This window comes from Peromyscus maniculatus, chromosome 8, assembly GCF_049852395.1.
Source record: "Peromyscus maniculatus bairdii isolate BWxNUB_F1_BW_parent chromosome 8, HU_Pman_BW_mat_3.1, whole genome shotgun sequence".
Classification (NCBI taxonomy): domain Eukaryota; kingdom Metazoa; phylum Chordata; class Mammalia; order Rodentia; family Cricetidae; genus Peromyscus; species Peromyscus maniculatus.
This window is the reverse complement of record NC_134859.1, coordinates 90,841,465-90,866,042: the sequence shown is the minus strand read 5'-3', so window position 1 is coordinate 90,866,042 and position 24,578 is coordinate 90,841,465. Positions and strand designations below refer to the sequence as shown.

The following is a 24,578-nucleotide window of genomic DNA, read 5'->3' as shown; positions in this document are numbered from 1 at the left end:
CCTGCCTCTCCAGGCCCTGGGTCCCGCCCTCTGTCCTGGAGTGGGCGCGACTCCAGGTGAGCACTCACCTGGGGTGGGGCGGGGCCCGGCGCTGGCCCCTCCCACAATGAGGCGGGCCTAGCGCGGCGGGGCCAATGGGGCGGCGGGGGGGCTCGCAGTCCAAGCCGCTCCCTTCCCCGGCGGCTTGCGCTCCGCCCCACCCGGGTTTAAAGCCCCACCGGCGGCTGGTGGCGGTGCTGCGAGCGCCCGGTGGCGCGAGGAGATGCAAGAGTGCACCCGCAGTCGGCATCATGCGCCCCGCGCCCGCGCTGGCCCTGGCCGCTCTCTGCCTGCTGGCGCTGCCCGCCGCCGCCGCCGCCGCCACCTACTTCGGGTCAGTGCCCGTCGCATTCCCGCTCTCCGCGTGCCCGGTCCCCGGCTCCAGTCCCTGAGAAGCCCCGAACTCAGCCCTTTGCTCAGACAGGACCCCGATCGCCTTGTGTGCGCACTTCGCGCCCCTATCTCCGCCCCTGGCTCTCTGAGCTCAGACTTCATCTCCCGTTCCCGAATCCAAGTCTCGGTCAGGTCCCCTGTCCTTCCCGGTTCCTCAGCCCAGAGGCTGTCAGACTCCAACCTAAGCCAGGAGCTCTGCTCGCGCCTAGGATCCTGCCCTGACACCCCCGGTACGCCCCGTCCCTGCTGGTACAAGTGTGGGCTTGGGCTCCCGTGTCCTCTTCGGGTCCTTCTCTGTGCCCCGTCTGTCCCATCCTGGGCTCGGTCCAGCCATACTCCTTGCCTGCGATTTCTGTATCCTTCGCTTTCTTTCCGCAGATCTGGGACCTGGACATCTGGCTGGGGGAAGGGATTGGTGGGTAGAGGCGGGGGAGGGGGACGCTGAGAGTTTTGCTGATCCAAGAGCATGGGAGATCCCGGGACCGCGGGGCATGTCAGTTGGAGGTATAAAAAGAACTGTTCTCGGAGGAAAAGCGATCAAATTAAACCCCAAGCTGGAGTGGGGACGTGAATTCTAGAGCTCGTGGCAAAGAGAGGGAAAGAGGCCCATTGGGAGTGTGCATGACTAGAAAAATGATAGTTTGTGGTGACACCTGGGGAGTAGGGCGGGATCCTGAGGGAGATTGTCGTAAGGGAAGTAAAATGGCATTTGTCTGCAAATGTCTTCCCTGACCCTGAATTGCAGATACTTGGTGAGGGCTGGGATGGCAGGGATCACGGATTTTAAGATCGCCTTCCTGACCTCCACCCAAAGCAGGTTCCAAATACTTAACTTTAAACTTTGCCTTTTTCTGACAGCTTCAGCCCTAGTCAGGCAAGGCTCACAGTGTGAGCACAGCGAGCAAGAGGCCCGAGGCTGCTCTCTGGGAGCCGCCTCAGAGGGCTTATGAGGGTCTAGCTGGGGCAGCCTAGGAGGCTGGGGCAACCTCGCAGGCTCAACTAAGGGCTGCAGGTTAATTTCCAGGTCATGACCCCTGGCTAAAATGTGCCTGGGTTATAAGCAACAACCTTCCCTGAAATACGTGGGGAGGGACTGTCCATCCCAACTTTAGTGCAGATCCTAGGTAATGGTGACCTGAGAGAACCACTCAGTTGCTGGGGACCCAGTATCTCTTTTTGACCCACCCCCCCAAGAGCAGCGGACATAGATTTAGCCGGAAAGAACTTTCCTCAGTGGGCATGGCTGAAGGGAGAGGACACAAGCTCTGAGTTTGGTCCTGCCGCTTTCAAGGCATGGTGACATTGGCTGCCTCACTTAACTACCTTGCTCCTTGGTGTCTGGCCTGTAGAGTGTGGGTGACAGTGTCTGACTTAGCACATATAAAGCTCTTTGAACAGTGGCTAGCATGAAGCAAACATTCAACCAATGGTATTGAGGACGATGGTATAGGAAACCAAGAGGGTTCCAGGTATCCCAGACCCGACAGCCTCTGAGCAATAGAGGATGAAGTCACACCAGACCTTTCCCATGATCCTTTTGTTCCCTTGGGTTTTATGGTTGGAGGATGGAGTGAAGAAGGCCAGATATGGTGGGGGAAGAGGGGTCCCAGGAGGCCTGGACCACCCTGGCTAGTGTGTTGAAAAGGAATGGATTTGGGGGCACAGGAGCAAGGAACATCCTTGGAAATAAGAGGGGAGATGGTTAGTTACATCTAGAGCAAGAGTGGGGGGCTGAGTACTGGAACCCCTCGTTGGGAGAGTTGAAAAGGTACACACAAGCCTCATGCTGTCAAATGTTTGAGTCCAGGGAATGGGCAGCACCCTTCTGGGGGCAAACTCTCCAGTGACTTAGTTGGACCAGTTGCCCAGCTTCCCATCAGCATCTCTGATATCAGTCATCCACACTTTAGTGAGACCGTGAAGCAATGTGCTTCTCCCTCCTTAGGTCAGTTGCCTCTGAAGTCTCATTTCTAAGTATAACATGAAATACTTTCTTTTATTTCCTGATGAAAGGAAATTCAACGATGAGGAGAGCAGGGGACAGCAGTTTTGGTACCAATCTTTTTGGGATCTTTGCAGTCAAAGACTTCAGAGTGAGAAGTGACCAACCCCCTGCTTCAAAAGGGTCACGTATCATCCCCATTTTTTTCAGATCAGGTGTCCCCCTCCCAAGCCACAGGGAGGAAGCAGTGGCTTTTGCTGCCTATAGCCTGATTCAGTGGTGGCAATGGTGACGTAACAAAGCAGAGTGGAAGTCTATAAATCACTTCTGCACAAAGCCCCTTCTCCCATAGACGCTCAAAGCAATTCCTGGGTAAGTAGAAAACAGCCAGAAAGGTCCAGGGAAGTCACCCGGTACCACACAGAAATGAGTGAGGGACAGGATAGGAACCAGGCCCTGCCTCACAGTTGTTCTTCGTGCTGTATAGGGAACAGCCTCATAAGCTGCCATTGTGTGATGCCCCAGGGGGACAGCAGCTGCAGAGGGTGGGGGTTGGAGAGTGGCCTCCCTCTCCTGCTTGGTGAATTCTCTCAGACCCTCTTGGCCATAGTGGGAGAGGCCACACTTTCCTCAACAGTGAGAAAGGCAGGGTTCCATGAACTTTCTCACCTGTCAGGTGGGCTCTCCAAGGACAGCAATGGGACAGGAGGTGGTTGGAATGCCAAGAACAAGCCTACACTGAGCTCTGAGTGCCTGGTAGGCACCCTGTCGGACCTTCATTGCCCAGGCTGCACACCTACCTGCCTTTAACATGGGCGTTATCATCACTGACAACCCAGAAGGTTCAAGTGTCTGCCTGGAGTCACACAGCCAGCAGAGGGCCAAGCTGGAATTCAGACCCAGGACTCAAAGTCTTGTGCTTTCACAACCTTTTCTATCTGTCCCTAGAAAAGAAAGGAACTGCACCAGAACAGAGGCTACACACTTGCAAAGGACCACTGATGCCAACTATGCTTTAGGAAGTTTCATCTCCAGGGTTGGGAGATGGCTCATCAGTAAAGCCTTGCAAGAATGAAAGCCTGAGTTCGGATCCCAGCCTTCATGTAAAAAGGCTACATGTGGTGGCATGTCTCAGCACTGGAGAGGCTGAGACAGGAGGATCCCCAGATCTCACTGAGCCTAACTGATGAGCTCCAGGCAATGAAAGACCCTATCTCAAAGACAGCATTCTTAAGGATGACATGCATGGTGGTCCCTCGGGCCTCTGTAAATGCTTACACACAGGAGAGCTGCTGGGGTGACTTCAACACTGAGCTGGGTGATGGGATGTAGCATGTGCAAAGCCCATCATGTAAGCTGTATGCTTATCTATCAACCCAGGGTAAATCGCCACACCATTAGAAACCCCTGAACTTCCAGGTCTGTCAGGGTGGGGAGATGTGAACTCTCCCAGTGTTAAGGACTCTGTAGACAAGAGACTTGATCAAAACAACACATCACAGGCATCTCAGAGCCAGGACAAACTTGGCCTCTGAGCTCTGGCCTACCTGCTGTTGTCACAGCACCCTAGGAGAGCCCAACTGGGTGACCAGCAGCGGGCCAGCTCAACTGGGTGACCAGCAGCGGGCCAGCTCACCAGGCCGTTTCTCTACATGACTGTTCACGTGCTGTCCTTGTGGGTCCATGGAAGAAACAAAACATCACCTGCATTTTCTCCAAGTTCTCATTACATATAATACCCTGCATTCATTTTAAGAACACTGTCTAGGTCTTTCAAAGGTACACCTTTATAATTCCTTTGAGGGGACCACAATTATTATACATTTGTAGATAATGTTTATTGAGATTTATCTGTGTTGTTGCATATTTCAATAGCACTTTCATTTTTATTCCTGAGTAGTATTATTTTTTGTTTTGTTTTGTTTTTTTAGTTTTTCAAGACAGGGTTTCTCTGTGAAGCCTTGGCTGTCCTGGAACTTGCTCTGTAGACCAGGCTGGCCTTGAACTCTCAGAGATCTGCCTGCCTCTGCCTCCTGAGTTCTGAGATTAAAGGCATGCACCACCACTACCTGGCTCCTGAGTAGTGGGCATACCATAATTTTTATTGATTCCATAATTGATGGACGTTGGAGTTAGTTCTAATGCTCAGCTATTCCCAACAAAGCTGGTGTGCGCATCCATGAACACCTCTTTTGTGGACATATGTTTCCATTTCTCTTTAGTGGCTGTCTGAGGGACTGGATTGTTGGGTCACCTAGTGTGCATGTGTTTAATTTACAGGGAGTGGCCACACAGTTTCCAACATGGCTATGCCATTTGCACAGGCATATCTGAGCATTCCAGTGGCTCTATGTGGCTAGCCCTCTTCAGCCTTAATTGTTGCTGTTTTATTGGGTGTGTACTGGTATCTCATCGTGGCTTTAATTCGTATTGTCCCATTGGTGAATGATGTGTTGGACATTTTTTCATATGGTCATTAGAATATCATTTTGGGGGGTTGTCTTTCTATTAATCAAGTGTAGGTGTTCTTTACATATTTTAGACACAAGTCCTTTGTCAAAAAGTATTGGCAATATTTTATTGCCTTTGGTTTGATACTTCTAAAGAGCAGAGTTTTAGGTAGGATTAGGGGACCAAGCCTGTGATTCCTGCTACTCAGGAGGCTAAGGTAGGGGATACACAAGTTCAAGGCCTGATGGAACAACTTAGTGAGACCTTGTCTCAAAAAGAGGACTGGGATATAGCTCAGTGTTAGAGCACTTGCCTGGGATGTGAGAGGCCCTACGTTCAGTCCCCAGTCCTGAAAGAGGAGGAGGGGTAGGGGCAGACAGAGCTTTTGAATTTTAATGACATCCAACACCCTGTCCACTTTTTCTTGTATGCCTTTTCTCCCTATGTTTTCTTCTAGATGCTTCACAAACTCCACTTCTATACTTAAGTCTGTGAATTTGGGTACATGATGTGAGGTAGAGACCCAGGCATGCCACTTTCCACCAGGATCTTTATAGTAAGTCAGAGACGAAGTACTACAAATTCCTTAACTTTGTCCTTCTTTTCAGAAGTTGTTCTGGCTACTCAGGTCCTTTGTGTTTTCACATATATCTTAGCATCAACTTGTCAGCATCTACACAAAAGCCCGTGACTGTACTGAATCTAGAAACCAGTTCACAGATGATCAAGAAGGCTGCTTGGTAAACAATTCATGTCTGTTTATGTGGGGCTCTGTAAGTTACTCTCAACAATATTTTGTGACTTCCAGTGTATAGCTCTCTTGCAACATTCTTTATGTGAAAGACAGGGATATGGGGTTGAGATAGGTTCTCAAGAGCCTAGGCTGGCTTCAAACTCACTATATTCCTAACTCTGTTGTAAAATCCTGATCCTTTGCTCCCCCCCCCTTACCCCCCCTCCCGTCCCCCGTCCCAAGGGCTGCAGTTGCAGCCCTGCACCACCACACCTGGCTTGGGTCTTACAAATATTTTTGAAGTGTCTTCCGTGTTCAGATAGCATTATTTTTCGATTTAATTCACCTCCCATACTTTTAGAAATGGAATCGGGTCCTGAGTAAGACAGGGTAAGAGGGTAAAGGGTAAAGGGGATCTTGCAGCTGCGGAGTGATGGATTGAAGGCAGTCTCCCTGATAAGAATCACTGTGGAAAGGACTTTAGGCCACCCGCTCCTGGATGAGCTGTGATCCCTGAAGACAAGTGCTTTAGGCATGGTCAAACCAGTCACCTCAGTGAATGGTGGTAGCTTTTCTCTGAGAGAAGTGGACTGGGGGAAGGGGCGCTGAACAGACATCCTCTTCTGCTGGAATCATCTAAGCATGAGATATTAGTGCCTTTGGGAGTTGGCTGGTCCCAGGAAATGTGCCAAATCATCAACCAGGGTTACTCCTATGCTGGTAGCAACGCGAGCAAGATGAAAATGGCCAAGGCTTGGCTCCAGTACATTGGTTCTCAAATTGTGGTCACGACCCCTTTATGGATGAATAGCCCTTTGATAAGGGTCACCTAAGACCATCGGAAACCAAAGATATTTACATTACAGTTCATAAAAGTAGCACAATTACAGTTATGAAGTAGCAACGAAAATAATTTTATGGCTGGAGGTCACCAAAACATGAGGAACTGGATTAAAGGGTCACAGCGTTAGGAAGGTTGAGAACCACTGCTCCAATGTAAGAGGAATTGAGTTACCTGGATGTGATGATGCACACCTTTGCTCTCAGTACCTGGAAGGCAGAAGCAGACAGATCTCTGTGGTTCAAAACCAATTTGGTCTGCATAGCTAGTTCTAGGCCAGCCAGGGTTACCGAACTCTGGGCCATACAGATCAGAGTTCAAATCCTCCACTGAAACTTACTGAATGATGCAGGACAAGTCAGCCATTTTGACCTTAATACAGAAAATGGGCTAATCTTTCTCTCTCAAGGTTGTTGTGAGGGTTAAATTAATGCACACAGGGCTAAAGATGTAGCTCAGTGGTTGAGCATTTGCCAAGAACATGGGCAAGAGCCTGGGTTCTATTCCCTTGCAATGCCAACTACCTTCAGAAGAGCATAGAAAGTATTGAAATGTCACCGCACATCTCATACCTTACAGAAAGCATGCAAGACGTCTAGTGGCCTGCCTTAGCACATCCCACTGAGGAGTGTTTTTGGCAATATCTGTTCCTTCCTATTTACATCGTTCTCCCAACTGTCCTCTAACTGGGAACAAATTGTCAGTTTCTATGTAGGATGTCATTTAGTCATTGTGATACCCCAGGAGGTTGTTGCTTCTCTGTTACCTTACATAGCCAAGTGCAGAAAGCTTACATAGACCAAGTGCTCTGGCCAAAGTCACACAGCAAGTGGCTAGCTGTGCCGAGATTGAACCCTGTCTAGTTTGTGAGACTCCTGAGTGACTTCTTTGCCCCTGCCTCCTTCTTGCCGCTCAGCAGGCCCGTCTCCACCCAGCAGCTGGAGCCTCTGATTCCTTCACTGTCTCTTACCTCCATACATGCAGCACAGTGTGTCCTCAACTCTTGTTGTCTGAGTTTTCCTGTGCTCACTTCTCTAGCTTTCTCAGGCTGCCTGTGGCCAGAGGTCTTGGGGTGCCGTTGTTAGCTGGGTCCTGACCTTACAGCCTTTGCTGTCACCCCTGTCCTGCAGTGAATGTTTCGGTGGATGGCGCTGATTTTTCTTGCTGGCCTTCCCCTTCCCGTGTGCCCCCTCTATGTTCATTGCAAGTGCTCTTTTGCAGATCTCTGGCTTCTTGCACTTCACCCAGGCCTGTAAGATTCCCTGACCCCTCTCTGTCAGCATAGGACGTGAAGAAGAGCAGCCTGGAATTGGCCACTCTGGGCATTTCATGGGCAGCATGGATGAGCTGGAGGAGGATGAGAACTCCGGTGGTTGCCTCCCTCTGGGACTCCTCATTAGGGAGAAGACTGAAGGGAGGATGGGAGCTGAAGAAGCCAGGACAGACTTCAGCCAGCATGTTCTGGTCAATGCAGGAAAGCTCTGGAGATTGGAGGTAGGGCGAGATCAGAGGGTCTGCTTTGACATCACAATAGCTTCCAGGCCAGGTAGAGTTTGCAGTTCAAAATGCCTCTGAGCTGAGAGAGGTCATCCGGTGTTCTTGCCCCCAAAGAGCACAGCACCAGGAGATAGACACTTGGTTAATTTTCATAGCAAACATTGATAGGTCAGGATAAAGACCATAACACTCTTTGGTCTGAACTCTGGATGGGTCAGTTCATCCCAGTTGTGCCAAAGTCCTGGGGTTCACTGAGCCTTCTGGAATCTGGGTTACTGATAAAGGTTTGTGAACCCAGGGTTCTATGTCACTGTGAGAGGTTGTGCAAGCTGCCTTAAAGAAAGACATGGGCTGGTTTCTCAGCTGGTCCTCAGCAGGCTTCCAAGGGAGAGTAAGCATATCTCAACCCCAAGATCCGAAGTTCAGAGGGACCTGGCCTAGCTCTCTGAGGCCTCAAAGGGGCTGCATTTGGGCTCCGAGTGTCTAGAGCCAGATGGCCCTGAAGTCTGGTGTTGGGAAGAGGGTGCAGAAATGATCAGGGTCAGGGCAGGGAGGGTACGGCCACAGACAGGCTCCCGCAGAACCCTGCCCCTTCCCATGCGAACCCTAAAGGTTCGCATGTTTGGAGATGGTGGTCCTGAAGCCCGTGAGCAAGACTATGGGGGAAGCCATCAGAGTGAGTCCTGGGGAGGTTGAGGGTGAGCATGGACTACACTGAGCAACAGGGGCTGATGAGGCTAGCAGGTGTCTGAGGAACATCTGTCCTGGGGAAATGGCAAGCTAGGGATAACCACTAAGGTTCCAAGGAATCATGCCAGCCCCCACCAAGGACTTCACCTATGACTTGGAGAAACTACACAGCCAGCCATGTAGAACCAAAGGCACTATATGCGTGAAGGTGGCACAGACAAAGATGGAGGACGGGCCTGTCAAACAAGGACTTCCTGGAGGAGGCCTGGGTACCACATAGCGCCCCAGAGTCACCTTTCTCTCTTCTTGCATTCTTGAGTCATGTGTTTTCAAAAGCAGTGGCTAGGAAAGTTTCTAGGAGACATGAGGGCTTTGAACCCAGGAAAAGACCTTGCAGGCAGGAGAGACAGCATGAAAGGGGGTGTGGAGGTTGGATTGAGATAGGCCCGGCAGGAAAATGGGAAGAGCCTATCCTGGCCCGGCCCAAGGGGAGCAGCCCTCTGCTTCAGCCCTGGATGGAGTCAGTACAGGCCTACAGGCCAAGGTAGGAAACTGTTGGGGTCCTGCTCCACTCCCAAGAGAGCGTCTTGGACTCCCCCAACTCGCTGGGCTTCCCTGGGCTACTCTTGCTCTGCTTGAGTATTTAGGGGTAGCTATCTGACCAGGAGTGGGGAGCCCCTCCTCTCCCTGGGGAAGAGGGAAGAGAGTAGTGGCCGTAGCCATCTCTAGGGTCCATAGGAGGATAGTGTCAACGCTACCTGAGCCCTTGACAACAGACGGCAGACTCTTGTGGACCCATAAGTAAGCACATGCAGGCCTGGATCTCCCTAGCCTGAGCATGTGGGAAGAGGGTACCAGCCAGAGTCAGGGAACACTCTGGAGCCTGCCAGGCTAGTGAGCTGGTCAACACGTCCTAGCTGAGCCACTCAGCCCAGGAGCCAGGATCCCAGAGTTAGGGTAGAGCTGGGGGGAGGAGATGTACTCCTTGCCCTCCACCCCTGCGCAGCGCCCACCCTGTGTGTCCCTGATGCTGCTCCTCCCGGAGTTACGTGGGCCTGTGAACCCAAGAAGCTGGGGGAGCTTGTCTTCAGAGCTAGGCTAAAGGCTGAGTTTCTTTCTCTCCCCCCCTCTCTTTCTCTCTCCTTCCTTCTCTTCTTCTCCCCCTTTCATCTCCTCTCTCTCTCTCTCTCTCTTTCTCTCTCTCTCTCCAAAATTTAGTTCTTAATTAAGCACTGGTGTTACACTCTCACACTTTAGTATAAAAAGCCAGGCCACTTGTGCTAACACCTTATTGTGACTTGCAGCTGAGGAGACTGAATTTCAGGCCAGGAAAACTGCCTTTTAAATGGAGGGTCCTCATCTCCCTAATCAAGGTCCCATTTCCCAGTCTTCCCAGCTACCCAGAAGGCTTGAGGAAGGCACTGAGAGGCCTCCTTCCTGAACATCCAGAACCTTGTGTTTTGTGTCCCCCGTACCTCAGGCACTGGCCACAACGGCTGGTTTTGCTTCCTAGAAACCTTCTGATGACCAGGCAGAAACTCCCAGGAAATGTGGAGCATATCCCACACCTGCCATGGTCATCCTGGGTGACAAACATTATATGAATTCCATGGGCATCAGACCTTCCTTCCCCATTAGATTCTGCAATATTCCCAGGAATCACCTGATGATTTGGTCCAGATGAGAAGGCATCTCCTGACATGTCATGGTCCCAGAGATGTCGGTCTGTATCCAGCCAAAGCCTGGGGAGATGCTTGTAATTCCAGATGTTCAGAGGCCAAGAATCCCTCTGCACAGGACTGGCTTTGGGGACCCTCTATGGCCACTATGCCACCTGAGCGATGCCTGCCAGGAACCAAGGTCTCTCTTCACAGGCTTCCATCTGTGCAGAGGGAGGGACAGGGTGTGGGAGTGTTTCCTCTGCAGATGTTGAACCAGCAGCTCTAAATCAGGAGGAGACTGTTGAGATGTAAAATGCTATCGGTATGGCTAGCTGCCACTGCCCACTCGGCCCCGCCAGCATCTCCCTCATGCCCTACTCAGCTCACAGCCTGTCTCTACAGGAAGTGTAGAGACAAAGCCCACAGCTGGGCCAGGCTCTTTTCTCTCTAAAGAGGGACCAGAGTGGGGAACTGGATCAGCATGAGTTCCAGGTAGGAGGCTGTGGCCAACTCCATTCCCTGGGGTTAGGCTTCTGGGCTATGAGGTTAAAGTTATGGAGGGAACAGGGAGAGGAGCCAGGGAGAGGCATAAGAAGTGGTCCTGTGCCTGTGGGTGGGCCCTCCATGAAGGATGCTTGGTGAATGAAGGAATGAGACAGCAGGGGAGGGAAGGCCAGAAAGAGCTGTGGCACAGGTGGGAAGGGGTACCCACCAATTAGGCTTCGAAGTACAGATGTCTTCATGAGGGAATCTGCAAGCTGACCCAGGAGCCTCAGAAAAAGGTGTCCAAGGATGAAGATGCCCAAGAGGGCATGACAAAGCTGGGGTGAGAAGCCTGAGGCGGCTGTTGGAAACTCTCTCTTAAGAGGGGCTGGCCAGTGTCCAGGCATGTACTGCCCCCACAGAGCTGCCCCCTGCTGGAGAGAGGAGAGAGAATGGGGGGGATAATGTGTGTGCAGGGGTGGGAGTGTACATACGGGTGTGGGAGTGTACACACGGGTGAGGGAGTGTGCTGAGGCTCAGACAGGGCCAGGACGGGGACCCAAGGTGCTCAAGCTGGAAGCACAAAGAGGGCATTGACCATGCAAACGGCCCTACAGCGGAAGCCGTTATCAGGAGCATCTAATGGGCTCTGCAGGGCCGAGACCAAGGCCCCAGGCAGCTCAGGCTCTCCTGCTTCTCGGCAGCAGCCTGCACTTGGCATGGGCCCTGGTACCAGGCTCAACTCCTTGTCCCTCCAACCAAGAGTCCAGATGCCCTGGCATTATTCTAATGCTATGGGTACCACCTGCCTCTCCCCATCCCACCTAGCCACCCACATCCTTGGACAGCCTCCACTGGAACCCACAGATCATCTGGAGCAGAAACAGCTGGAAGAACAGCTGTCTTCCCTAGGCTGGAATGTCCCTGCCTCCCTCTCCAGCTGGCAAGACGAACCTGGCCAAGGTCAGGCTGTCACTTAGACAGAGAGCTCCTCAGCTACCTTTTGTTCTTCAGGCAGCCAGGCTGATTCAAAACTTTCTTCTTTTTCTGGCTCCTCGAGCTGTTAGCGAGTTTGGATGACTCTTTAGTTCAACCAAGTTCCCTCTAGGTTGTGAGCTTCTGGAAGGCAGGATCATGTCCTTATATCCATCAATTGGTGCTTAATAGCAAAACACTTAACCTGGAGCTTACTGTGTGCAGGGGACCATTCTAGGAATTCCCCAAACATTGGCTGGCATGATCTCATCAACAATCCTGAGAGACAGAGATTGCTACTGTCTTCATCTCGTAGACCAGGTACCCAGAGGCACAGGGCCTTGCCAGGTGTATACTTGTGTATGAAATGGAATGAGTCCAGGGATGACATCCTTGAGGTCACCTCTGAATGAGAGGAAAGCCTGGGACCAGACTACTCAAGGCAGAATGGTTTGGGGGACATGAGGTCTTGGGGTTCTCCACACTGGAGTACTGGTTAGTGTTCCACTTCTTTTGGGTGGTGTTGAATGGCTCATCAGTAGCTTTCTATTGCTTCCTGAAGGGACATCATGACGGGACAGCTTTAACCAGACCTGTGGATGGGCAAGGTGTAAAAGGAGGAGGGGCAGGAAGGGCCAGCAGTGGACAGAGGAGATTTGGTTGGTCTTGCCGGAGAGTGAAAGCCGAGGATGTCTCATCCTGTCAGCTTCTTATCTATCACCAGCTGAGTACAAGGGACCGTGGACCCAGGCTGTGACCCAGGGGACACAGCACACTGGCGATGAAGAGAAGGAAGCTGCTCACCTCGGTTGTTGTTTTGTAAGGAAAAAGAGAGGTCAGGAATCGGGGTGGTGGTAGGAAAGAGTGGGGAGTCTCGTTGGGCCAGAGCACAGTTGTGGTCTCAGCGGCTCAGGGGCGTGGAGTCAGGCAGAAGTCCTAAGGATCTGCTGTCCCCACTGTCCTAAAGGCCACTTAGCAAACTCATAAGCTCCACCTCCTCTGCCATCTCGATCCTGGTCACGGGTAACATTGTGACCTGCCTGTGAGTTTCTGGTTGTCACAGAGCAGTGTCGTCCTTACAAACCCCTTTAGTCTCTGTTTCTTCGGTTCTCTGTTTCACTCCCAAGTGTCTCAGTTAACATGTGGTTTATTGGAAGGTGGGGTCCTTGAACCCAGGGTGCCAGATACCATACCAGCTGGCCACTGAAAAGGCTGTAATCTGCAATGCTCAGGATTCTTATGACTTGGGAAAACTTTCCACATCTGATGTGTTTATCTATTCTTTATCAATGAAAAAAAAAACAGCGAGTCACATATTGAGGTAAGAACCTGAATGATCAGAGAAGCAATGGAGAAGCCACCAATGACCTCCTCTCTCTTCTGTTCTTCCATCCAAAAGGCTGAGAACCTCTCTCAGCCATGCCTTACCACTTCCTGTCTCTTATCTGCCCTCAGTCCTCCAAAATCTCTATGATTAATTTTGGTCAGCTAGTGGCTAGCTCCGCCCTCTGACTCAAAGCAAATTTGATTATGAGAATGCTATCAAAATATCACACAACACACATCAGGTGCGATGGGACAGGTGAGCAGAGGAGACCTTACTAGCCCTGGTAAGGAAATAGCCAGGCTGTTCCCCATTTGCTGTGGTGGTGCTAGTTCTTCAAAGACACTGTTTTCCAAACTGCAACATGGGAAGCATATAAAAGGGACACCGAGCCAGGCGGTGGTGGCGCCCGCCTTTAATCCCAGCCCTTGGAGGCAGAGCCAGGCAGATCTCTGTGAGTTCGAGCCCAGCCTGGCCTACAGAGCGAGATCCAGGACAGGTACCAAAACTACACGGAGAAACCTTGTCTTTAAAAAAAAAAAAGAAAAGAAAAAGAAAAGAAAAGAAACAGTCTTTCGTCAGGTGGTGGTGGCGCATGCCTTTAATCCCAACACTCAGGAGGCAGAGTCAGGCGGATCTCTGTGAGTTCAAGGCCAGCCTGGGCTACAGAGTGAGTTCCAGGAAAGGCGCAAAGCTACACAGAGAAACCCTGTCTCGAAAAACCAAAAAAAAAAAAAAAAAGATTTACAAAAGCGACACCGAGTCCTAGGAGCTCTCCTAGGGCTTGTGAGAACCCCATGAAAATGCTGGGGAACCTTTTCTGAAAGCAGCTCTGAGTAGACTGGGGCCCAGTGAGGCCCGAGGCCTCTGTGTGCTTGGCTGCCTTTCCTGACCATTAATCACTACTAAGTGTCATTACCACTAATAAAATTAACGGACTTTATACTGGACTTCTGGAGCCATCAATCTCAGGGCCCATTACATGAAATTAGAGAGGCAGGTGCCTGTTGATGAGTGGGAGAGCGTTTGCCGAGCCACAGCCGCAGCCTGGAGAATTCGGTTACTCTACAGCCAGGCCTAACATGTGCTAACAAAGGCCAGCGACCTCAGGGAGACTGGGCAACTCCCAGCCAAGACTCCACAGTGTAAGTGTGTCCGGCAAGAGCAGGGCGAGCCGTGAAGACTCTGGGACCTAGGCCAGAAGTATTCCCTGCATCCTGCCTTGCACTCTCTCCTCTGCTGGTCCCAATACGTTTGGTTCCTACTTCTCCCTCCTTGGCTCAGCTTCCTCTGTTTCTTTTCTGGGTCTCAGGTCCAGCCATGCAAGGAGAGAAAGGAAGAGAAATCAAGAGTGTGCTCTCATTATCCAAATTCTAAATTCCCAGGGAAAAGACTGGCTGGTTTAGATAGGGTCATCAATTCATCACTGATCCGATCGGCAGACCAGAGCAGCTGAGTTCCAGGCCAGCCTGGTCATGTGAAATACAGTTATGGACGGGGACCATATGGCAACCATGATAGAAAGAACGAGGGGCCAAAAACCCAATCACATGTCCATAGTATTTTGAAGTCCTCAGTAATAGGTACTCAAAAACTGACATGTGTATATAATGAATGCAATATTTTAATGCATTATATATTATAGCATGTAATATAATATAATCGTAACGGTAAAATAATATCTATTTCTTTAATTAGTTTTTTTTAATATTGAGAGTCAAACCTAACTCATGCAGCATAAGCACTCTACCACTAAGCTGAGCTACATACCAGTCTTGCAACTTAGTCTGTAGTTTAGGATGACTAATGTGGACCATGCCCAGATTAAAAATGTTTTTGCTCACGGTGGTGGTGGCACATGCCTTTAATCCCAGCACTTGGGAGACAGAGGTGAGTGGATCTCTGAGTTCAAGGTCAGCCTGGTCTGCAGAGTGAGAATGAGTTAGTTCTAGGACAGCCGGAGCTATACACAGAAAACCTGTCTTGAAAAAAAAAAAGGTTTTCTGTGTGTGTGAGTGTGGGCAGATGTGTACTACAGTGTGTACATGGAGGTCAGAAGACAACCTTGGGCTGTGGTCTTCGTCCCCACTGTGTTTGAGCCAGGGTCTCTGTTATTCGCTGCTGTGTGTGCCATGCTAACTGGCTGTAAGTCTCCTGCCTCCACCTCCCATCTCACTGTAAGGAACACTGGGGTGACAGACGTGCCACCATGCCTGCCTCCACATGGGTTCAAGAGACTTGAACTCAGGTCCTCATGCTTCCCTGGCAAACACTTTTACTTACTGAACCACTTCCCCAGCCCTCTAGAATTATGATTTTTTTTAATGAATATGAATCAGGTTTTAAAGGATGTGTCTCGCCCCATTGGCCAAAATGCCCATCCTTAGCAGGCTTTTCTTGAGTGTGTCAGTCTGCATCTATCTACAGGGGAAGTCCTAGTTTCTGAAACAGGAATTGTGTGAGTCAGTTATCCCCACACCAGCCCTGGGTGTGAAGAAGAGAAACTTTCGGAGGCTACAGGAGCTGTGTTCCCAGTAGCCCTGGAGCTGCCCTCCAACACTGGAAACCATTTAAGGTGGGGCCTCGCCAGCAGGACCTGACCTCAGGCTCTGCTCCTTGCCTGCCCAGGGTCAAGCTCCAAGGGTTTCCTGCCAGGCTGCAGGGAGGGGTCTGGGCATAGGCCTGGTGGACTGGAAACTTTCCCATTTGCCCCCTGATTAATGTTTAACGGGCCCCTGCCCTCACCGTGTCTGGGAGGGGAGCCGGGTCCAGGCCGGGCTCGAGGGCGCCGATAGCATCAGTCTGTGCTCAATGTTTCGGAGATATGCTCCACGCCGGGTTGGGCACACCTGATAGACTTGGAATCTACAGGGGCACCTGGGACCTCGCCAGGACCCCCACCTTCCAACGAGGCTTCCTATTTCTCAGGCAGACAGAGAGGCGATGGCATCTGGCCAAATGTCCTGACTGAGGCAGGTGACTCAAACTGTAGAGCTGTGCCCTCGACTCTGTGGGATAAGGGCCTCTCTGACCCCTCAGGGTTTGGCCCCAGGACTTAGCAGCGCATGAGCAAAGGTGGCAAGTGCCACATCCAGGTGGGTATGTTGACAGCCCCCAGCTGGTCCCACCTTGGCTCTTTTACCCTGGCTGAGAACCTGCCGCTTCAGGAAGGGAGCTGCTTTCTCTAGCTCGGGTCTGACAAGGATGTCTCTTCCATCCACACGGGGTACACCAGGGTGGGGGACAATAAACATTTGTCACTGTCACAGGGAGGTTCAGGGAGAAGGAACGGATCTCATTATGGACCACATTGCCACTAACCTGCCATGCCTGCCATCTGAACCACTTGTCACCTCCACACAAAGCCGCCGACACCTGGCAGGGCAGAGGGAGACACTGGCGACTTAGACTATAAGGCATCTTGCAAGAGGAGAGAAGGAAATGCCAGCCAGCAGGAAGGCAAGACTGCCTGGCCAGCCTGTGCTTTCTCTGCAATCCCCACAGCACCTCTGGGAGGCGAGGGTGTTAGTGTTCGTGATGCCAAGGAGGGAGCCAAGGCTTCAAGGTTGTGGTTAGGACTTGGCAGGGTTATGGTTAGAATTTGGCAGCCTTATTATAGGATCGATGGCTTTGGATACAGATCATGAAGTCTGGGATTTGAGACTCCCTCTCTCCCTCCCTCCCTCCCTCCCTCCCTCCCTCCCTCCCTCCCTCCCTCCCTCCCTCCCTCCCTCCCCTGTCTCTTTCCATCCCTCTGTTCCTCCTCCTCCTTCTTCCTTTTTCCCAAGCTTCTATTTGTACCAGGCACCCAATAGCCAGATGGTTGATGATCTACCTGGGATCCGGGAAACAAGCTAGACTGGCATGGGCTTACTCGGGCAGCAACAGAACACAAGGGAGAGAGGGAGCCAGGGACCTTGGCTGGCTGTTTAGTCTGCACCTCCTGTGCTTAACCCTGGTAGCAAGGTGGCACTCCCCTCCAGGAAGTGACCGATGCTACATATAACATCTCCCACACTTGCCTGAGCACCACAACCTCTCAGGGGACATGGCAAAAGCACAGATTGCCAGGCCCTGCTCCGGAGCTATAGAAACTCGTGCAGGCCTTGGAAATGTGCGTTTATCTGAAACAGATCTTGCTGTGTAGCCCAGGATGGCCCTGCACTCACAGCATTCTCTTGCCTTAGACCCCACCAAGTGCAAAGATTGTAGGCATGTGCCACCACCCTCAGCCTGGCTCTGTATTTCTGAGCACTCAGGATGACTTTCCCAGTTGGGCAAGTTGGCAAACTAGGATAGATAAGAACAGACTAGAATCCGGAGAACTTGGGTTTGGGGTCCTACACCAATCCTTGCTACGTAAGTACCTTGATCTTCTTCTCTGTAAGATGGGGGCATAAGCCCTATGAGACTGGACTGCCGTCCATGGAGGTAAACATGCGAAGACAACCTCTTGCCATCCCTGTGGGATGAGCTTTGGCCCTCCACAGGCAGGCAGGACCCCAAGCTTACCGGCTCCCTTCTCACCCTCTCCAGCCTGACAGGGCGTGATGTCCTGACACCCTTCCCGGGCCTGGGCACAGCCGCAGCCCCGGCCCAGGCTGGTGCCCACCTGAAGCAGTGTGACCTGCTGAAGCTGTCCCGGAGGCAGAAGCAGCTCTGCAGGAGGGAGCCTGGCCTGGCTGAGACCCTGAGGGACGCGGCACACCTGGGGCTGCTGGAATGCCAGTTCCAGTTCAGGCAGGAACGCTGGAATTGCAGCCTGGAGGGGAGGACCGGCCTGCTCCAGAGAGGTGGGGAGGATGTCGGGGAGGACGCTGAGGGAGGAGGAGGAGGACAAGGAAAGCCAGCAAGGAGGGAGGGAGGGAGGGGGGAGGGAGGGAAGGGGGAGGGGGAGGGAGAGGGAGGGAGGGAGGGAGGGAGGGAGGGAGGGAGGGAGGGAGGGAGGGAGGGAGGGAGGGAGAGGGCTGGAGGGAGGTTGTGGGTGGTGAAGAGGTTATGCCCAGGCCTCACTGTGCTGACTACCTGGGCACGGTCCCAAGTGAGAAGAGACCTGGGGTGTTAGTAAGGTCTGTTGAAGGCCCGTGATTTGGGGAGACAGAGGACCAAAGATAACACAAGAGAGGAAAGGACAAAGCATTCCTGGAAGAGATTCACAGAGGAGGTGGGTGGCCCCAACCACCTACTAAGTGGTCCAAATGTGCAAGTCAGGCGGATTCCTTTGTCCACGCGTTCATCTGTCACCGTTCATCACATCTGTTGATGCGTCATTCTCTTCCTCCCTTCCCACCTGACTCCTCCTCCTTCCTCATCCTTCTCCTGTCCCATCCATCTGTTGAGCATCCACGGAGGCTCACAGTGAGCTAGGCGCTATGCAAGGGGCCAGAGGCACAGGCTGAATGTGACCCAGCTGCCCTTGGAAAGTGCACCTTCTAGAAAGAGAAAATGGGCCATAGCATGACTTCATTGCCTTGTGGAAGGGACATAGGCACTTTTACGGTTGTTGTTATTCCTTTGGGGAGACTAGGTCTCTGTAGCCCAGGCTGGCCTGGAACTCCCTATGTGAACTGTTTCAAATGCTCAGCAGTCGTCCTGTCTCAATCTCCCAAGTTCTGGAAGTGTAGGTGTGAGCCACTCACCTAGCTTGGATCTCCAGTGGGGAATTTTTATAGAAGTGGCCAGCCCCCCTCTAGGCCAGCTGCTCTCTGTCGCAGGGAGGGTCGGAGACAGAGCTAGTGGCCTGCTTTTCTTTCTTTTCAGCTGTCACCAGTGCCCCAGATACACTGCGAGCAGAGGACTCGGGGAGGCCTGGTTGGGGCACCTTCCAGTAGTGTGAGCACAGCGGTTGTCCCAGTGTGGGGTTGATGTCAGGCAGGACCCCCAAGACCATTCTGTCTTTGGGTCACTTACAGACGGTGGCAGAGGACATTTGAGAAACATGAGACAGCTTAGAACTCCATAGAAACAGGTTGTCCAACTTGTCGCATAAGCACTTGAAGTCAGGATGACTGTTTAGCTTTAGCTCAGACCTGTCCATGTGCCCAGGCCACTTTTTGCATAAGTTACTGAGATTAGCAGTTCTGTCCTGCTGCCCTCTGAGAACTGGGCACATGCTTCGGGGTGAATCTGGAGGCCGAGTCGGAGGGACAGGCAATGGGAAGGCCTTACACAGCCGTGACCTTAGGCCCACTCTCCCCCCACCCTACCCACGGTCCACCCCACATGCCTCCTACCTTCAAAGGGCTGCAGGAACTCCCTCTCCTCCCGCACAGGCTTCAAGGAGACAGCCTTCCTGTATGCGGTGTCTGCCGCTGCCCTCACACATGCGCTGGCCCGGGCCTGCAGTGCTGGGCGCATGGAGCGCTGCACCTGCGATGACTCGCCAGGCCTGGAGAGCCGGCAGGCCTGGCAGTGGGGTGTGTGTGGTGACAACCTGAAGTACAGCACCAAGTTCCTAAGCAACTTCCTGGGGCCCAAGAGAGGAAGCAAGGACCTGCGAGCCCGAGCCGACGCCCACAACACCCACGTGGGCATCAAGGTGAGTGAATACCCTCCCTACTGCCCAAAGTGCCATGCCAGGCAGGGTGCATCCACGGCAGGCCGGCGTCCTGCCCTCAACACGCGGATGTCCCGGGATGAACTTCGGGTCCCCTTCAGTGAACCTTCTCTGCACATTACTGGGCACAGGGGCACAGACTCCCAGGCATCAGTACAGTGGAGCCAGGCTTGGCTCCATGCCTCCATAAAGCAGGAAAGGGGTGTTTGGAAAGACGTCTCCATTCCAACTGCAAAGCGCCAGCATCATTTGATGACTTCAATATGACAACCACTGGGCCTCCTCCATTTTGTAAGGAGAAGAGAGAGGAGGCCCGGAGAGGGAAGGGACTTAGCTGAGGTCACACGGCCGTGACAGAACTGAGAGTAATAAGCCTCTAGGTCTACTGGGGTGAGGAGGCAGGCAGGGACCAGAGCTTCAGTTCTATCAGGAAACCGGGCTGCCGTGTGCAGTGGGTGCAGGCTGTACGCTGCACAAGAGCTCTGGGCTGAGATCTGACCCATGCTGCCTTCGCCCAGGAGCGCACTGCCTGGAGGAAGGACAGCTTCTTCTTAGTATGCACGAAGGTACCTTGAGGGTCTCAGGTCATTGTTTGTCACCTTCTCATGAGCCTTCCTGTCCCCTCCTTCTGTTGACACTCCTTGGCAGAACTGGCATGTGGGACAGACTCAGACCACTGACAGACCTCCGCTCTGCCCTTCTCTGCAGGCTGTGAAGAGTGGTCTGAGAACAACCTGCAAGTGCCACGGCGTGTCAGGCTCCTGTGCCGTGCGTACCTGTTGGAAACAGCTGTCCCCGTTTCGTGAGACCGGCCAGGTGCTGAAGCTACGCTACGACACCGCCGTCAAGGTATCCAGTGCCACCAATGAGGCTTTGGGCCGTCTGGAGCTATGGGCGCCTGCTAAGCCAGGTGGGCCCGCCAAGGGCCTGGCACCTCGCCCCGGTGACCTGGTCTACATGGAAGACTCTCCCAGCTTCTGCCGGCCCAGCAAGTACTCCCCAGGCACGGCGGGCAGGGTGTGTTCTCGGGACGCCAGCTGCAGCAGCCTCTGCTGCGGGCGAGGCTACGACACCCAGAGCCGCATGGTGGCTTTCTCCTGCCACTGCCAGGTGCAGTGGTGCTGCTATGTGGAGTGCCAGCAGTGCGCGCAGCAGGAACTTGTGTACACCTGCAAGCGCTAGGCCTCCGCCAGCTGAGACGGTGGCACTGCCGGGGCTCCCACCGCCCACGACTCCGGCAATCACTTCCCTGCCGATCTACAGGCCACGCCACGCACGAGGGTGTGCCACTCAGTTCTCTTCCCCAGCGGATCGTTGGCCCGCCTTCTGCCTTCCTCCCCATCCAGCAGAGAGAAACAAAGCCCTGCCTCTGAGTCCCAGGATCACCAATCTGGTTGAGGACGTGGGGCAGCAAACAGACTGAGGAGAAGAGAGGGAAATACATGAGGATCAGGGTAGGGCAGGAGCGATACTGTGCCGGAAGAGAGAAAGAAACACCTTCCTGTCTCAAGGCCAACAAAAGCTGGGAGGATATGGAAGAGGAAGGCAGAACCAGCTAGAGTGCGTGCGTGCGTGCGTGCTTGTGTGTGTGTAGCATCCAACTGAGCATGGCCAATTTGTGTGGCTCCACTCTGATGGCAGAGAGCTCTGGGTACCACATGCCTGTCCTGCTTTTGGTGGGGGGCACTTTGCACACTGTAGACTGTTCAGAATGTTTATTGGGAGCAAGGAGAACTTTTTAGGCGTGGGTGGATCAGGTCACAGAGCCCATGCCCTGAAGTCTTGTGTCCTGGCACTCAAGGCTGCCTCTTTGTCTCCTTGTCTTGAGAGCCCAGTCCCTCTCCCCGCCCCAAGCCACTCAGCTCTGCTCAGTGAGACCCCTAATGCACATAAGAAGGGTGCAGGAGCTGGTCTTCTCGGTGGGACTCCGATAATGCAAATAGGGTTGAGTGGGGGAGACAGTGGCCCTTTCTCTTTTCCTTGGTGGCCAAAGAACCTTTAATTACAGCCCAGAGGAGGAGAGGCAGTGTCCTGATGCCTGGAAGAGATATGGTATTGAAATATCACTCTGGAGTGTGTTCTGCCAATTTTCTGTGACCAGGGTCTCCCTGGGCTGGGAGGCCCCCATACATGTTAGTAACACAGAACGGTTGACTCATGAGCCACATGTCTGCTTACTTCCCGGCTCTCTGGATGCTTATGCAGGCTTTTGCCCTGGCTAAGTCTTTGCTAAGCCTGTCTCCTCAGTGGTCCCGTTCCTTTACTAGTGACCCCTTCACTTGGGCTCCTACCAGAGGAATAGAATGACTGCTGATGGATCAAGTGGCCATTTTTAACGTCCCCCGCCGAGGCCCCCTGTGAAAGAGAGAAACCAGTGCACAGGTACAGGCTTATACAGATGCGCACACACACAGCCTGGCCAGGCACAGGCTCCCCGTGAAGCCTCGCACATCTCTCCAGCCCAGGACAAAGACCTCACTGGGGTCACTTTGCTAGAGGCTGTATGCTTCCCCAGAGCAGGGCCCAAGGCCAGCCAGGAGGAAGTGACCTCTTTTGGGAAGCCTGTGGCCACTTGGCTGGCTGTGCTGAGTCCTCCTATAAGCTTCCTTCTGTTCTGAACCCTGTCGGGGTTACTATCCCTCTACGGGAACAGGAAGCTTTGGAATCAGTGGATGCTCAGCGGACATCACCCACACCAGCTCCAGGAAGGAGGCTGTACGGCCCAGAGGGGGCCACCCTGTCTTCGGTGGCTCAGGCCAGCGTGAGGATGCTGGAAGGATCTTTGATGGCAGAAGCTCCAAGGAGGAGCCACAGTGACCTGAGAGCCTTCCCTGGAATGACTTTGCTGACTAACTAAAGAAGCCTGCCCACAGCTTGGCAGGAGGGGAAACAGACTGAAGGCTGGCTTTCTACTTCCCTGCTGAAGGCTGACTTGTTCCTTGGTAACCTGAGGCATCCTTCTCTCCTGTGACCCCTACTCCTGCTCTCCCCGGAGGCTACACAGGCAAGAAGGGATCCCGCAGCACTTTGGGGACTAGGACCCTCTGACCCACAACCATACCACCTGGTCAGGAGGGCTGGGGGTGCAGAAGGGTCAAAGTCGGACTTGAAGCCTAGGCTGTGGCTGGCCATTAACCCTGGTGCCCCAGGGCACCCTCAGTCTGGCCTTCTCCCTCTTTTCTTTCTCCAAGGCCCATCTCTTCCTATTCCCCCTAAAATCCCACCGCAGTCCTGCTGGGGCCCCTCAGACTGGAACTTTAAGGGAGATGTTCACAGGGTATTTCTGCCTACCTCATACATATAGTTCTTAGAAAATAATTTATATAGCTAAGATATATGGGAAAGTATTTATGTTATTTATATAGCTTTTCTGTTTCTTGGGCACCATTATATGGGGTTCATGTGTTTACCCAGAAGCCTCTGGGGAACACAGCTGGGTCTGCCAGGGGTGTCAAGGAGCTGGATACCAGGTAGATGAGGGAGGTCACAGCTCCTGTGTCTCATGGAAGTCTATCCTGGCGCTCTGGAGCACATATCCCTCCTGAGATGACCCCGTGAGACTGAGCAGAATCTTTCTTGTGAAAGATTCTCTGCCTCTGGGCCCCAGGGGCATTTCTGTTCTGTCCGAAGGGTTTTTCTCCTAAAGGACAAAAAGGATGGGCACTTTCCATTTTTAGAAACACTTTTCTCTGCTTTCCCTTGATTTCCCCATTTTCCCTGTGTGGTTAGGTTAGGTGAGGCCAAACTACTGTACCCATTTTCCAGTTTTGGTCCAGAGACAGAGGCCTGTGCTCAAAGTCACACGAAGAGAAGAGTGAGGGGATATCGACTTGACCATGTCCCAGGAACGGGGGGAGTGGACCAACTCTAAACCTGAGAGCCACGTCATCGCTCTCACTCCGAACCTAGAAACTAAGCGAGGTCCTTGCTGTGTGGGACCCTGGCCTTCCCCTTGTATGACACGCTAGTTTCTCCAGCAAGCAGAGTCTCATGTCTCAGAACTGGGACTTCCTGAGAAGCCTGGAGAGACAAAGACTCCATGGAGGTCACTCTTGGGAGTCCTGCAGCCCACCTCACCCAAGATGACCAGGCTGTAGCACCCAGCCCGTGGGTGAGTTTTGTTTGCCTTCTTTTGTGTTTTTGCCTTTTAAAGATGAATTGTTTCCCACTGGATTTTGAATTTTTTCTTTGAAAATCAGTTGCACTGGCAAATGGGACTTATACCCTGACCTGGCTGCATTGGGAGCCACACCAGACAGAATGCATGGGGATCCCCAACTGGCCCAGCGTCCCCTGCCCTTTCTCAAGTCATATATGCTCCCATCTGGCTTCCGTGGGCATGCAGAGCGTGGCCCCTGGCCTAGACAAAGTCAGCTGTTCCGGCACCCTCGGCTGTCTAACAGGCAGATGACCGCAGACTGTGCCAGCCCTGAAGATCACGTCTTATTCTCCAGTGTCCTCTCTCAATGACCATGAACTTCCAGTGCTTTCTGTCTGAGCACACAGGAGAACCGCTACAGAAGCCCATCTCTGTCAAGTGCTGCCGCACGTCCATCTCACCTCCCGGCGGTTACTTAGGGAGCTCCTGATGAATGCCAGGGAGACACTCTGGGTGGTAGGAGGCCGCAGTGCTGAAGAGCAAATCCCAGCCTCATGGGGCTGACGTGCCGGAGATCAGAAAGCTAGCAAACCAATAAACTATGCACTGGTTATTTGTGCTTCTTTTTCATTGGTGTGTGTGTGTGTGTGTGTGTGTGTGTGTGTGTGTGTGTGTTCATGAGTGTGTACAAGTGTATGTGGGTGTGGGTATGCACGCATGTGGAGAGTCTAGATGCCCTCCCCTTTTGTTTTGTCTAAGTTTTTCCCTTCCCTGGGGTTCACCGAGTAGTCCAGGCTTGCTGCCCCGCCCCCCAGTGCTGGAATTACCAGTGTGCACCACCACCAAGTCTGGCTATTTTATGTGGGTTCTGGGAATTGAACTCAGGTCCTGGAT

General features: G+C 52.7%; 1 protein-coding gene across 1 annotated transcript; it reads left to right on the top strand.

Annotated features, from left to right (window-relative positions):
- The first annotated feature begins 241 nt into the window (after positions 1–241).
- Positions 242–24,297, top strand: Wnt9b (Wnt family member 9B). Its single transcript, XM_006970553.4, has 4 exons — positions 242–373; positions 17,566–17,822; positions 19,302–19,567; positions 20,294–24,297. Exons 1-4 carry the CDS (start codon positions 291–293, stop codon positions 20,765–20,767), a joined length of 1,080 nt encoding a protein of 359 aa, XP_006970615.1. The 5' UTR covers positions 242–290; the 3' UTR covers positions 20,768–24,297.
- Positions 24,298–24,578: the final 281 nt, after the last annotated feature.

What these genes read in the sequence shown, in the direction of transcription:
- Wnt9b (XM_006970553.4), top strand. Translation starts at nt 291, where the DNA reads ATGCGCCCCGCGCCCGCGCTGGCCCTGGCCGCTCTCTGCCTGCTGGCG. An exon ending in GCCGCCGCCACCTACTTCGG is followed by an intron (nt 374 to 17,565) that starts GTCAGTGCCCGT and finishes CACCCTCTCCAG; the next exon opens with CCTGACAGGGCGTGATGTCC. An exon ending in ACACCCACGTGGGCATCAAG is followed by an intron (nt 19,568 to 20,293) that starts GTGAGTGAATAC and finishes CCTTCTCTGCAG; the next exon opens with GCTGTGAAGAGTGGTCTGAG.